General features: G+C 35.9%; 1 protein-coding gene across 1 annotated transcript in view; it reads right to left on the reverse strand.

The window, feature by feature from the left end:
- NAALADL2 (N-acetylated alpha-linked acidic dipeptidase like 2) overlaps positions 1-16,384 on the reverse strand; it is a gene marked incomplete at its 3' end in the record, with an annotated part of 1,068,176 nt that overhangs the window by 56,431 nt on the left and 995,361 nt on the right. Inside the window, exon 13 of the mRNA XM_079705513.1 lies at positions 1,583-1,781. Within this exon, the coding sequence (XP_079561639.1) occupies positions 1,583-1,781 (199 nt within the window). The remainder of the gene's footprint in view (positions 1-1,582; positions 1,782-16,384) is intronic.

A 16,384-nucleotide genomic window follows, 5' to 3' on the forward strand; every position in this document is an offset into this window, starting at 1 on the left:
CATTTAAAATAGATAACCAGCAAGGACATAATGCATAGCACAGGGAATGCTGCTCAATACTCTGTAATAACCTAAATTGGTAAAGAACTTGAAAAAGAATAGATACATGTATATGTATAACTGAATCACTTTGCTGTACACCTGAAACTAACACAACATTGTTAATCAACTATACTCCAACATAAAATAAAAAAAATTTTTTAAAGAAACAGAAAAAAATATTTTTAGTAAAGTGAGAGATAGGACATTCTCTGAAGTCTGCTTTATTATTTTGGCCAGTCATTTAGCCTTTCTGATACCAGTTTCTCCATCTATAAGATGGGGACACTAAGAGTTCCTAATCCATTGGCTGTTTTGCCAGGATTAAATTAATTAATGCGTGGAGAGTCTTTAACATAGTGCCTGAGACATATTTAGTGGTCAATAAATGTTACTTATTAAAAAACAAAAAGAAAAACATTTAAAACATGTTATCTTTTAAACTCCATTTTCCCTCTTTGTTTAATTTCTACTATTTCTGGAACCTCAAAAACAAGGACATATTTGTATCATCCTCTAAGAGCCTAAGTTGAATCCCTGTTCTATGTGAAAATTGTTTCATTAAAATATCTGTTAAAATTGTTTAAATGTTTTCAGAAATCACTCTATTGTGACCCTCTAACCAAATATGTCTAATCCCCTGGTTGTTTCAAGATTCCTGTGAATTTCACACTCTCCTGAATATTAAACATACTTAACTCCCTCTTAAAATGTAGTTTCTAGAATTAAACACAATGCTCTAGAAGTGGACTTACTAGGACAGAATAATATAGACTTATCTCCTGATTCATTCAAGAAAGCATATTTCTCACAGTACAACCTATAAATCCATTTGGTTTTTCAGTAGCTATAACACATTTGATTCATATTGACTTTAACTGTAAAAAAAATCTTAGTCATTTTGTATATGATACTGCTAATCCATTATCATATAGATATAAATTATATCTACAGATAATATCAATATTTACAGGTATAAAGAAAAATAAAGTTTTCTTTATTCTCTATTTATGCAGTTGAACTTTCCTTTGGGGGAGGAGAATGCTCCTCAAATTGCAGATATAGGACTTCCCTGGTGGCACAGTGGTTAAGAATTCATCTGCCAATGCAGGGACACGGGTTCGAGACCTGGTCGGGGAAGATGCCACATGCCTTGGAGCAACTAAGCCTGTACACCACAGCTACTGAGCCTGTGCTCTAGAGCCCACAAGCCACAACTACTGAGCCCGCATGCCACAACTACTGAAGCCCACAAACCTAGAGCCCATACTCCGCAACAAGAGAGGCCAAAGCAAGGAGAGGCCCGCACAACACAATGAAGAGTAGCCCCTGCTTGCCGCAACTAAGTAACGCCTGTGTGCAGCGACGAAGACCCAATGCCACCAAAAATAAATAAATAAATATGTTTAAAAAATTGTAGATATAATAATTTCTTCACATTAAAAAAATAGTGTCATGTTCACAGAAGGTACATATTCTGAACATTAAACACAAATATTTCATTGAGAGGCATAAAAATACAAATTTTGAGCACAGATCCTACCTGTAAAACCCTGGGGGTGCGCGTTGCACCAGGAAGCTCTTCTCCATGTCTTGGAGAACCTCATTCAGCATCCGCACACGGATGGGAGCTCTTTCCTTGGGGTCATTAGCAGGACGCATCTCATCTGATTGAAAGAGTTCAGCACTCTCCCGCAGGCGTGAGGCCACAGCTAGCAGTTGAGGCATGTTGGGTTGATTACCTGGTAAAGATAAATGGGCCAATCTCAGAAGAAAGAAGAATCTCAAGGGCACAAAGTAAACATTTTATAATCATGATGTCAAAAGGAAGATTCACCATCAATTCTACTTTTATAATCCTTCCACCAAAAATATTCTGGCTAAATATATTCTATTAAAAGTATTAAATTTATTTACTACTACTACTAATTACTGCTAATAATAATAATACCAGTAAATAGGAACTGATTGTTGAGAGACTGCAATGTTCCCAGCACTGTCAAACCCTTCACATAATTATCATATTTAATATTCACCCAACCCTGTATTGGCATGTCCACTTCATAGAAGCTGAGAATTAATTAAGGTAAGCAAACTGCCACAGATCATCAAGCAAGTAAATGACAGGTAAGAATTAGAAGCCTTATCATTCTGACTCAAAACTTCATGCTCTTAATGGAGTATCCTGTATTTCAGGGAAAAAAAAATTGTAAAATGAATTGTTATCTTCCCTTCTGAGAACATGAGATATGTTACCCTATATTGTTATGGGTCTACTGGGCTGTTTTTACTTTGCTAGAGTGTTCTTGTAATTTGAAGTTGAAATATACATTTGATTTGAAAATACACTAAAAACTATCCTATGTAATGTTTGTATTGTTTTGTTTTCCTTTTGAGATGATTTTTGTTTGTTTGTTTTTTCCTTTTGCTTATGTAACTTACTGTAAGTCATTCTGATATGAATGGTGGTAGCAAAAGGATCACAGGATGTTCCTTTGACTAAGAGAAAGGCTGCTTTTTCTTTCTTTTTTTTTGTGGTACACGGACCTCTCACTGCTGTGGCATCTCCCGCTGCAGAGCACAGGCTCCAGAAATGCAGGCCCAGCGGCCATGGCCCACGGGCCCAGCCGCTCCACAGCATGTAGGATCCTCCTGGACCGGGGCACGAACCTGCGTCCCCTGCATCGTCAGGTGGACTCTCAACCACTATGCCACCAGGGAAGCCCAAGGCTGCATTTTATATTAATTACAGCCACCAGATCCTGGAGCCAGATGACTGGAGTTCAAATCCCTGCTCTACCACTTAGTAGCTGTGTGATGTTGGGCAAGTTACTGAGCCTTAGTGTCCTTATCTGTGAAATGAACATAATAATAACACCTGCTTTATAAATTTGTTAATGAGAGTTAAATGATTAATCATTGTAAAGGACTCCCCTACAGTTAGGCAGTTCCTAGCTGATGTTTAAACTTAATACTTTGTTTAAAAAGCATTCTTTCATCATATCATGAGGGGCCCTTCCATCATCAACTTCTTCCAGATAGCTGCACCATTAGATGCAGTCTTTGGATGAGGCAACAGTCAGTGGTGTCATTCTCAGACTAGGTACAACTGACTCCAACAAGGTCAGCACTGCACTAGGGAGGATTACTTCAAGTCAAGGTAATGAGATGCACATGGACCTGGTAAATCTCAACTGGAAATCCTGAGAGCATGGCATTAAGATAAATAGGTGGAGGATTGAAAAGAGGCTTTATGGGACCTTCACTTAGGAAAGATTCAGCACAAGGGAAACAAAGTAACTGTTTCTTTAAATGAAGTCTAAGGGTAAGGGTCACCAACAGACAAAACACCTGGTCTTTGTGAAAATGCAGATTCCCAGACATGCTGAATTTCCCTAGGGTCCAGGAATCACAATTTCAACATGCTACTCAGATTATTCCTTACATCTTAAAGTTTAAGAAGCACTGTAGAGAGGTTATGTGCTAAGAAAATGAAAACTAGTTTAGAACTATAACTGCGGTATAAAATATGTCTGTCATATAATTACTAACCTTTCAGATAGTGATCTTTATTTTCTCTCACCTTCATTTGATGGGCATGATTTTATATGTCAGTTTCATTATATCCCAGCATAGTTCTGACACTCAATAATTGTTTACTGTTTGTTTACTGAATAAACAAAGTTGATTCAATAACATATTTTTAGAAAAAATACAATAAAAAATGAAAACTATGTAAAGAAATAAATGGTTTTTATTAGGGCTACAAAGAACCTTCTTTGTAGCGCTCTGTTCACTGAAATTAACAAAATGAATAAAATCAATTGTAGGAGTTCACAGGGTTTTGGTATTTTGTTTTCATTCGTAATCCTGTTTGATTTCACAACAAAACTTGAGTGTGCAAGAAGCAATATTTCTGCTCATTGAGAAAATCTAGCCTCGTAAATGATAATAATAATGACATTTTATGAAAATATGGTTTATCTTATTATGGTTAACCAAATTTACTATATGGAAAACTTACAGAAAATATATTTTTGCACAAGGAAAGAATAAGATGGGTAAGGCACATTTGGATGACACTAGAATTGAATGAATGAACACCGGAAAAAGCAAGTTCAACATCCTTAAGAGTCTTCCATTTAAAAAAGAAAAATCTCTTCAGATCTAACATACACTACAAAATTGAAGACATTACCACTAAATTAAGTGAGACAAATTGTACCATTTACCTTATTTAGCTTTAAATGAATTTATCTTTCATGGTGGTGTGGGTGGACAAAATTGACAGCTTTAGGAACTGGCTGGTTCCAGAAAGGATCCTGATAATGGAAACCTGCCACCACAGCATACCCTATGAATTACTTCAAGGATATGAGGTTACAGATTGAAAAGTAGCTTTACTTCCAATGTTCACACAATCATTTTGATATATAACTGATGTTCCAAAGATTCCTAATAGCCATTTCCATGACCCAAATGATTGTCCCTTTGTGATCCTTAGGATAACTACTAGAATGTCAGCTCTGTGAAGGAAGAGATTTTTGTTTGTTTCATTCACCACCATTTCCCCAGCACATAAAACTATGCCTGGCAAATCATTTACTGAGTGAATGTGTGAATTATGTACTGTGATCATAGCATCATAGAATCTGCAATATTTTTAGCCTTATCTCTCCTTTCCTTGACTGAAAAGAACCCCATAAGATTAGAAAATATGTTTTCTCTCTCTTTTTATCTCCATATCCTAGCACAATACCTGATATACAGTAACCATTTACTAAATATCTTATCAAGTAAAGTTGAATTATAAAATAATGTCTTTTTGAGATACATTATTATATTAAATTACACCTAAAAAATCACTCAGGGAGATGCTTAGTGCATGATGAGCATCAACAAATGTTATTTCCTTTACTGTCTTGCTAAATATCAATACTAGTTGCAGTCAAAAGGAAAAAAATTAAAAGAAGGTATTTTAGGGTAATGATAGGTTATATTAAACTAAACCGAATTAAAATATGTTCTACCAATAACACTTCCCCCAAACTAAGAATATGTAAAACATCATTTAAGGCACAGTGAATGTCAGAAAACAGAGAACTAATTGAGGCTCTTAACAGTTCAGTTTTACTGAATAAAAAGTCCATTTGACCAAAGAACATCAACTGGGAGATAGAGATTTCTCTCAAAGAGGGTAAATACAATTACCTTGAAGTTATACATAGTACATGGATTCTAAAGACCAAGGACTTGTTTTCCAAAACCATAAGAGCCTGGTTTACTTAATCATTATCAATGTGGACTTGAACAGAGTACTTAATACTGATGTTCTGTAGCTTCCTTGGGCAAAATGGTCATTTTACTTTCTAAGCATTTAAATCACTATATAAACTCAAGTTACCATTATCAGAGCACATAAACTAAACACAAATTAGTACCAACTCATATGCTAAAGGCATGCACAAAATACTGTAACGGCTTTACTAATGATTTTATTCTCAGAGACATTATTTCTTATCACTTCCCCAAATAATGGCCCCCCACAACTATATCACACTTCTCCCCATATACACTTTAATAAAGATTCCCAAATTTATTTTGCAGTGCCTGTGAATCTGGAGGCAGTTTTTCTTTCCGTGTGCTGGCATCTCAAACCTCTGAAGAACAAGTAAAGGGATAATATAAAGGGTAAAAGAACTAGGGAACGAACAAGATGATGGAAGAGTAGGATGTGAAGCGCACCTTCTCCCACAAATCCATCAAAAATACATCTACATGTGGAACAATTCTAACAGAATATCTACAGAATGCTGACAGAAGACCTCAGACTGTTGAAAGATCAAGAAAATCTCCATGTAACTGGGTGGGAAAAAAGAAAAAAAAGAAAGTGAGAAAGGAATTGGGTCAGGATTTGAGCCCCTGGGAGGGAGGTGTGAAAGAGGAAAGGTCTCTGCACTAGGGGAAGCTTCCTCATTGGGAGGGACATCGGCCGGGATCAATTATCAAGGGGTCAATCCAAGAAGAAGATATAACAATTGTAAATATGCACCCAACATAGGAGCACCTCAATACGTAAGGAAAATAGTAACAGCCATAAAAGGGGAAATCAACAGTAACACAATCACAGTAGGAGAATTTAACACCTCACTTTCACCAATGGACAGATCATCCAAAATGAAAATAAAAAAGGAAACACAAGCTTTAAATGATACATTAAACAAGATGGACTTAATTGATATTTATAGGACATTCCATCCAAAAACAACAGAACACACATTCTTCTCAAGTGCTCATGGAACATTCTCCAAGATAGATCATATTTTGGGTCACAAATCAAGCCTTGGTAAATTTAAGAAATTTGAAACCATATCAAATATCTTTTCCAACCACAATGCTATGAGACTACATATCATTTACAGGAAAAAATCTGTAAGGAATACAAACATATGGAGGCTAAAACACACACTAATTAATAACCAAGAGATCACTGAAGTATTCAAAGAGGAAATCAAAAAATGCTTAGAAACAAATGAAAATGAAAACACGATGTCCCAAAACCATGGGTTGCAGCAAAAGCAGTTCTAAGAGGTAAGTTTATAACAATACAACCCTACCTTAAAAAACAAGAAACATCTCAAATAAACAACCTAACCTTACACCTAAAGCAGTTAGAGAAAGAAGAACCAAAAAAAAAAAAAAAAAAAAAGCAAAGTTAGCAGAAGGAAAGAAATCATAAAGATCAGAGCAGAAATAAATGAAAAAGAAATGAAGGAAATGATAGCTAGGATGAATACAACTAAAAGCTTGTTCTTTGAGAAGATAAACAAAATTGATAAACCATTAGCCAGACTTATCAAGAAATAAAGGGAGAAGACTCAAATCAATAGAATTAGAAATGAAAAAAGAGAAGTAACAACTGACACTGCAGAAATACAAAGGATCATGAGAGATGACTACAAGCAACTACATACCAATAAAATGGACAACCTGGAAGAAATGGGCAAATTCTTAGAAATGTACAACATTCTGAGACTGAACCAGGAAGAAACAGAAAATATGAACAGGCCAATCACAAGCACTGAAATTGAAACTGTGATTAAAAATCTTCCAACAAACAAAAGCTCAGGACCAGATGGCTTCACAGACGAATTCTATCAAACATTTAGAGAAGAGATAAAACCTTTCCTTCTCAAACTCTTCCAAAATGTAGCAGAGGGAGGAACACTCCCAAAATCATTCTATGAGGCCACCATCACCCTAATACCAAAACCAGACAATGATGTCACAAAGAAAGAAAACTACAGGCCAAAATCACTGATGAACATAGATTCAAAAATCCTCAACAAAATACTAGCAGACAGAATCCAACAGCACGTTAAAAGGATCAAACACCATGATCAAGTGGGCTTTATCCCAGGACTACAAGGATTCTTCAATATATGCAAATCAATCAGTGTGATACACCAGATTAACAAATTGAAGGAGAAAAACAATATGATCATCTTAATAGATGCAGAGAAAGCTTTCAAGAAAATTCAAAACCGATTTATGATAAAAACCCTCCAGAAAGTAGGCATAGAGGGAACTTTCCTCAACATAATAAAGGCCATATATGACAAGCCCGCAGCCAACATCGTCCTCAATGGTGAAAAACTGAAAGCATTTCCAATAAGATGAGGAACAAGACAAGGTTGCACACTCTCACCACTATTATTCAACATAGTTTTGGAAGTTTTAGCCACGGCAATCAGAGAAGAAAAAGAAATAAAAGGAATCCACATCAGAAAAGAAGAAGTAAAGCTGTCATTGTTTGCAAATTACATGATTCTATACATAGAGAATCCTAAATATGCTACCAGAAAATTACTAGAGCTAATGAATGAATTTGCTAACATAGCAGGAAACAAAATTAACACACAGAAATCTCTAGCATTCCTATACACTAATGATGAAAAATCTGAAAGTGAAATTAAGAATCACTCCCATTTACCATTGCAACAAAAAGATCAAAATATCTAGGAATAAATCTACCTAAGGAGACAAAAGACCTGTATGCAGAAAATTATAAGACACTGATGAAAGAAATTAAAGATGATACAAATAGATGGGGAGATATACAATGATCTTGTATAGGAAGAATCAGCATTGTGAAAATGACTACAACCGAAAGCAATCTACAGATTCAATGCAATCCCTATCAAACTACCACTGGCATTTTTCACAGAAATAGAACAAAAAATTTAACAATTTGTATGGAAACACAAAAGACCCCAAATAGTTAAAGCAATGTTGAGAAAACAAACAAACAAAAAAACAAACAAACAAACAAAAAAAACCGCAGCTGGTCGAATCAGGCTCCCTGACTTCAGACTATGCTACAAAGCTACAGTAATCAAGACAGTATGGTACTGGCATAGAAACCGAAATATAGATCAATAGAACAGGATAGAACGCCCAGAGATAAACCCACGCACATATGGTCACCTTATCTTTGATAGAGGAGGCAAGAATATACAGTGGAGAAAAGACAGCCTCTTCAATAAGTGGTGCTGGGAAAATTGGACAGCTACATGGAAAAGAATGAAATTAGAACACTCCCTAACACCATACACAAAAATAAACTCAAAATGGAATAAAGACCTAAATGTAAGGGCAGACACCATCAAACTCTTAGAGGAAAACATAGCAGAACAGTCTATGACATAAATCACAGCAAGATCCTTTTTGATCCACCTCCTAGAGAAATGGAAATAAAAAAAAAACAAAACAAGTGGGACCCAATGAAACTTAAAAGCTTTTGCATAGCAAAGAAAACCATAAACAAGATGAAAAGACAACCCTCAGAATGGGAGAAAATATTTGCAAATGAAGCAACTGATAAAGGATAAATCTGCAAAATTTACAAGCAGCTCATGCAGCTCAATATCAAAAAAAAAAGAAACAACCCAATCCAAAAATGGGCAGAAGACCTAAATTGCATTTCTCCAAAGAAGATATACAGATTGCCAAGAGACACATGAAAGAATGCTCACCATCATTAATCATTAGAGACATGCAAATCAAAACTACAATGAGATACCATCTCACACCGGTCAGAGTGACCATCATCAAAAAATCTACAAATAATAAATGCTGGAGAGGGCGTGGAGAAAAGGGTACTCTCTTGCACTATTGGTGGGAATGTAAATTGATACAGCCACTATGGAGTATGTACATTTCTTAAAAAACTAAAAATAGCATTACCATACAACCCAGCAATCCCATTACTGGGCATATACCCTGAGAAAACCATAATTCAAAAAGAGTCATGTACCAAAATGTTCATTGCAGCTCTATTTACAATAGCCAGGACATACAAGCAACCGAAGTATCCATCAACAGATTAATGGATAAAGAAGTTGTGGCACATATATACAATGGAATATTACTCAGCCATAAAAAGGAATGAAACTGAGTTATTTGTAGTGAGGTGGATGGACATAGAGACTGTCATGCAGCGTGAAGCAAGGCAGAAAGAGAAAAACAAATACAGTATACTAACACATATATATGGAATCTAAAAAAAAAAATAAAGGTCATGAAGAACCATGCACAAGACAGGAATAAAGGTGCACACCTACTAGAGAATGGACTTGAGGATACGGGGAAGGGTAAGGGTAAGCTGGGACAAAGTGAGAGAGTGGCATGGACATATGTACACTACAAAATGTAAAATAGATAGCTAGTGGGAAGCAGCTGCATAACACATGGAGATCAGCTTGGTGCTTTGTGACCACGTAGAGGGGTGGGATAGGGAGGGTGGGAGCTAGGAAGATGCAAGAGGGAAGAGATATGGGGATATATGTATATGTATAACTGATTCACTTTGTTATAAAGCAGAAAGTAACACACCATTGTAAAGCAATTATACTCCAATAAAGTTGTTAAAAAAAGACAATGAATACTCAACCATACAAAATCTATGGGATACAGAAAAAGCATTCTTGGAAGTTCATAGTGATACAGGCCTTCCTCAAAAAAACAAACAAAAAAATCTCAAACAACCTAACCTACCACTTAAAAGAATTTTAAAAAGAAGAACAAACAAAACTTAAAGCCAGCAGAAAGAAGGAAATAATAAAGATCAGAGAGGAAATAAATAGAGATTTAAAAAACAATAGAAAAAATCAATAAAACCAAGAGCTGGTTCTTTGTAAGGGTAAACAAGATTGACAAGCCTCTGGCCAGGCTCACCAAAAAGAAAAGAGAGAGAACCCAAATAAACAAAATAAGAATGAAAAAGGAGCCATAACAACTGATACTGCAGAAATACAAATAACCATAAGGGAATACTATGAACAATTATATGTCAACAAATTTGACAACCTAGAAGAAGTGGACAAGTTTCTGGAAGCATGCAGCCCACCGAAACTGCGTCAAGAAGAAATAGATAATTTGAACAGACTAATCACTGGAAGTGAAATAGAATCTATAATTTAAAAACTCCTTACAAACAAAAGTCCAGGAACAGATGGCTTCATAGGCAAATTCTACCCATCATACAAAGAAGAACTTATACTGATCCTTCTTAAACTCTTCCAAAGGAGTGAAAAGGATGGAACACTCCCAAGTCGTTCTAGGAAGCCACCATCACCCTGATTCCAAAACCAGACAAAGACACCACCAAAAATGAATATTGCAGGCCATTATCTTTGATGAATATACAGGCAAAAATGCTCAAAATATTAGCAAACCAAATCCAACAACACATAAAAAAGATCATATACCAAGACCAACTGGGATTCATCACAACTTCACAAGGATGGTAAACTCTTACCAAAGTGGTTATAGAGGGAATGTATTTCAAGATAGTAAAAGCTATTTATGACAAACCCATAGCCAATATAATACTCAATGGTGAAAAGCTGAAAGCCTTCCCACTAAAATCTGGAATAAGACAAGGATGCCCACTTTAACCACTTCTATTCAACATAGTGTTGGAAGTCCTAGCCACTGCAATCAGACAAGAGAAAGAAAAAGGTATCCAAATTGGAAGAAAAGAGGTAAAATTGTCACTATATGCAGATGATATGATACTATATATAGAAAACCCAAAAGACTCCACACAAAAACTACTGGAACTGATAAACAAATTCAGCAAGGTAGCAGGATACAAGATTAACATACAGAAATTCGTTGCATTTCTTTACACCAACAATGAAATATTAGAAAGGGGATGTAAAAAAATAACTTTTAAAATTGCAAGACCCAAAATAAAACACTTAGGAATAAGCCTCACCAAGGAGGTGAAAGAATTATATGCTGCAAACTATAAAACATTAAAAAAGGAAACTGAAGATTATTCAAAGCAATGGAAAGAAATCCTATGCTCTTGGATTGGAAGAATTAATATTGTTAAAATGGCCATACTACCCAAAGCATTCTACAGATTTAACACATTCTCTATCAAATTACCCATGATATTTTTCAGAGAACTAGAACAAATAATCCTAAAATTCATAAGGAACCATAAAAGAGCCAGAATTGCCAAGCAGTGCTGAAAAAAAAAAAAAAAGAACAAAGCAGGAGGCATAACTATCCCAGACTTCAGACAATAGTACAAAGCTAGAGTAATCAAAACAGCATGGTATTGGCACAAAAACAGATATATGGATCAATGAAACAGAATACAGAGCCCAGAAATAAACCCATACACCTATGGTCAACTAATCTTTGACAAAAGAGGCAATAATACACAATGGAAAAAAGACAGCCCTTTCAGCCAGTGGTGTTGGGAAAGTTAGACAGCTATGTGTAAATCAATGAAGTTAGAACACACTCCTCTCACCAAAGAAAGCAATAAACTCAAAATGACTTAAGGACTTAAACACAAGACATGATACCATAAAACTCCTAGAAGAGAACAGAGGCAAAACATTCTCTGACATAAATTGTACCAATATTATCTTAGGTCAGTCTTCCAATGCAATAAAAATAAAAACAAAAATGAATAAATGGGACCTAATCAAACTTACAAACTTTTGCACAGAAAAGGAAACCATAAACAAAATGAAAAGACGTCCTACAGAATGGGAGAAAATATCTGCAAACAATGTGACTGACATGGGCTTAATTTCCAAAATACACAAACAGCTCAGACAACTCAACAACAACCAAAAACCCCAGCCCAATCAAAAAATGGGCAGTAGACCTAAAGAGACATTCCTCCAAAGAAGAAATACAGATGGCCAATAGGCACATGAAAAGATGCCCATCATCGCTAATTATTAGAGAAATGTAAATCAAAACTACAATGAGGTATCAGCTCACACTGGTCAGAATGGCCAACATTAACATGTCTACAAATAAATGCTGGAGAGAGTGTGGAGAAAAGGGAACACTATGGCACTGTTGGTGGGAACGTAACTTGGTGCATCCACTGTGGAAAACATTATGTCGGTTCCTCAGAAAACAAAATAGAATTACTATATGATCCAGCAATCCCACTCCAGGGCATATACCCAGACAAAATTATAATTCAAAAAAAATACATGCACCCCTACTTTCATAGCAGCACTATTCACAATAGCTGAGACACTGAAACAACCTAAATGTCCATTGACAGATGAATGGATAAATAAGTGGTACATATATACAATGGAATACTACTCAGCTATAAAAAAATGAAATAATTCCATTTGAAGCAACATGGATACAACTAGAGATGATCATATTAAGTGAAGTAAATCAGAAAGAGAAAGACAAATACCATATGATATCACTTATATGTGGAATCTAAAATATGACACAAATGAACCTATCTATGAATCAGAAACAGGATGATGGGCATAGAGAATAGACTGATGGTTGCCAGGGGGGAGGGGTATGTGAGATGGTTGGATTCAGAGTTTGGGATTAGCAGATGCAAGCTGGTGTATATAGAATGGATAAACAACAATGTCCTTCTATATAGAATAGGGAACTATATTCAATATCCTGTGATAAACCATAATGGAAAAGAATATGAAAAATAATGTATATATATGTATAACTTGAGTCACTGTGCTGTACAGCAGTAATTAACACAACATTGTAAATCAACTGTACTTCAATTAAAAAAAGAATTAGACAACCTGCCTTTAAAATTATCCCTTTATATCATTGTTCCTGGTGAAAAGCCAACCATTAGTAAGTTTTTATAGCATGGCAGAACATAATGATTTGTGATAAATATTGAATAGCAACCTTAATGTAATACAAAATTGTTGAGACTACCTAGTGAAATTATCTTGATATTATTCAAGAGACAATTGAAATGTACTTCTAAATTTCAAATGACAACAGTTTGCCCTTTTTCCTCCATCTCTATGCAAAATACAAATGTATTCTCCGTAAGTGTTTATCGAGTCCTATTTTGTGTGTTGTTCAATAAGTACTCATTCTGTAAGAAAGACATACAAGATTAAATCTCCAGTCTTAATAAATTCCGAATCTAGTTAGAAATAGCCCCAAACCAGGGAATAAATAAGTATGAAGTGAAATAAATGCTCATGAGGATGAAGAAACAGATCATTGTGTATATCAATATTCGAATTAGACCCCAGGGAAGAAGTGAAACTTGAGAGATCATGGAACAATGCAGAAATCAAGGGCATCTCTAATGGAACTCTTAAAAGTTCTGTAACTTATCATCTATATTAAAGCAGTTGAGGTAGAATATTCCATCTGGAAACAACAATACTGATTAGTCTTCCCTTCCTTTCCCTCAGTCCTCGCTCGCCCTTCTAGAGGATGAATCCACATCCAGCTTAAACCCTTCCATTTTTCTAGCTTGCTATAGAGAGGACAGAGCTGGATATTACAAGCAGTAATAATTTAAGTGAAGAGGAAGAAGGAAGGAATTAGGGAGGGAGGAGGGAAGGAAGGAAGGAGGAATTACAAGTCAGTGGATATTGAGATCTAGGCAAGCCAGTTCAGAAGAGGCTCTAAAATGTACTGGAGGAAACAGATCCCTGCTACTCAGGGAATCTCCTGCCTTCTAGCCAACCTCCACCCTGCACTGTTCTCCCCAGTCAGAAGGCAGGGTGGGGTAGCGGGAAGGGCAGTGGCCTTGGAATCTGATGGAACTATATTCAAGCCCTAAATCTACCACTTAAATGTATACAACCAAGTAAGACTCAGACTCTCTCTGAGGTCATTTCTTAATCTCTATATTGATGTTAATACTCAACTCAGCTCATGGGGTTAGAGTAATGTCACAGTGAATGTAAAGGCACTTAGCAGATTACCTGGGGCTTTGGGGAGTGACCCCTAAAATGGCAAGGTGATTCTCAGAAAACATGTTCTTCTTGAGGATCCTTGATATAGGATCCTAAAACACCCTCCAACAGATCAGAAGCTCAAAGTTATTTAACACACATCCTATCCACAAGCCCTCTGAGGCTTCTGGGTATGAACAGTAACTACATGCTGACTACACCCCTTGAACCTACACATATTCTAACCTGTTAGTGTCTGGGACTGGCACAAACTACCTCATCCTGAGGCACTTCATATCTTGCTGAGTTCCTGATTGGCAGAAACCTGTGTGTATTATGAATGTTCTACAATCTCCTGAACAAATTTATAACTGTCTTATTTTAAATAATGATTTTACTGCCTACTATTGTGGCCTGTCTTCAGAGGTTTATACTTCAAAATGTTTTAGTTTATTTCTATCATTTGGTTTTCTTCTGTGGCTGTATTTTTAAAAACCCACTCAATTTCATTTTAAATTAAGAGTGAAATGTACTGGTCATACTCTAAAACTATATTTTTATATCAGACAAACATAGCCTTTTACTTTAATAGTATTTCACAGTACCTCTTCTATGGATGAGCTTATCACAGTTTTAAAGGTGCTAACAATTGCACAATCACAGCTTAGATTTCACTGATTTATAGTGACAAGAAAAAGTATGATTTATGTTCTGCATAACACAGCAGTTAAAAGCAGAATAGAAGATTATTTTGGGGGAAAAATGAATGTTACTTAATGTCATCTTGAAAATATCTTGTGGCATCACTAAAGAGAAGAAAAGAAATTGCCAATATGATTACAGTCAGGGTAAACAGCAGTCCTTTATTATCCTACATTTTCTATTCTTTATGCTGAATCAAAATGAATCATCTCAGCTGATTATTTAAAGAAGTTAAACAAACAAAAAGGTAGATAGAGAAAGAAGTGTAGGAGCTAGTACACTGCTGATATTCAGATAATCTAACATTGATTCTAAAATGCATAAATAAAAAGTTATTATTTTAAAAATGCAATATGCCAGAAGACAGTGGATAATTATGTCCAAACTAAATACAATAGAAATCCTTTATGCAAAGATGCCAAAGTAGCATGTTTAGAAGAATCAGTTTGGTCACTTTTAAAAACATAGGTAACACATTCTAAAGGTTATCTTGTATTATAGATATTATCCAGTGATCTAGGTAGCCAAGGCAAGTGGAAAGCTAGCGAGACTCTCAGTATATTGCATAGAATGGGTTCTCCCAACAGTGTCTGTCTGCCTAGCACAGAAATTGAACCAGGGGCTCTATTATGGCTTCCAGATGCTGCCACTGTATTATGTTTGCAACTACATGATCTGGTTATTGGCTGCTTTGGAAGAATGAGCGCAACCTTTCTTTCTTTCTTTCTTTTTTTTTTTCTTTAAGATAAGGACTTTAAAAACATAATAATTAATTAATTTATATTTTTGTGTCTGTGTTGGGACTTCATTATTGTGCACGGGCTTTTTCTAGTTGCGGCAAGCAGGGTCTACTCTTCGTTGCAGTGGGCAGGCTTCTCATTGCAGTGACTTGTCTTTGTTGTGTAGCATGGGCTCTGGGTGCACAGGCTTCAGTAGTTATGGCATGTGAACTCAGTAGTTGTGGCTCACGGGCTCTAGAGTGCAGGCTCAGTAGTTGTGGCACACGGGCTTAGTTGCTCCATGGCATGTGGGGTCTTCCCGGACCAGGGCTCGAACCGGTGTCCCCTGCATTGGTAGGCAGGTTCTTAACCACTGTGCCACCAGGGAAGTCCCAAGCTTTCTTAAATGAATTAAATTAACATGTGGTTTATTTTTTATCACTCTCTTCCTGAGGCAGAAAGCTGGAGTTTTATATTTAATAACACATGTGAGTTTAATTATGTTTTGGCTAAACAAAGAAACTGAAAAAGAAAAGGTTTTAATATAATTAGTCAACACGAGGGAAGGGGTACTTCATGCTCTATTACAAGCCATGATTAAAAGTATATTTTTTAAAAAAACTGACTGTGTTAAGTGTTGCCAGTGAGGCAACACTCATAGTACAATGGATTGTAGCACTATCC

Source organism: Hyperoodon ampullatus, assembly GCF_949752795.1.
Source record: "Hyperoodon ampullatus genome assembly, chromosome: 5".
In the NCBI taxonomy this organism is placed as follows: Eukaryota; Metazoa; Chordata; class Mammalia; order Artiodactyla; family Ziphiidae; genus Hyperoodon; species Hyperoodon ampullatus.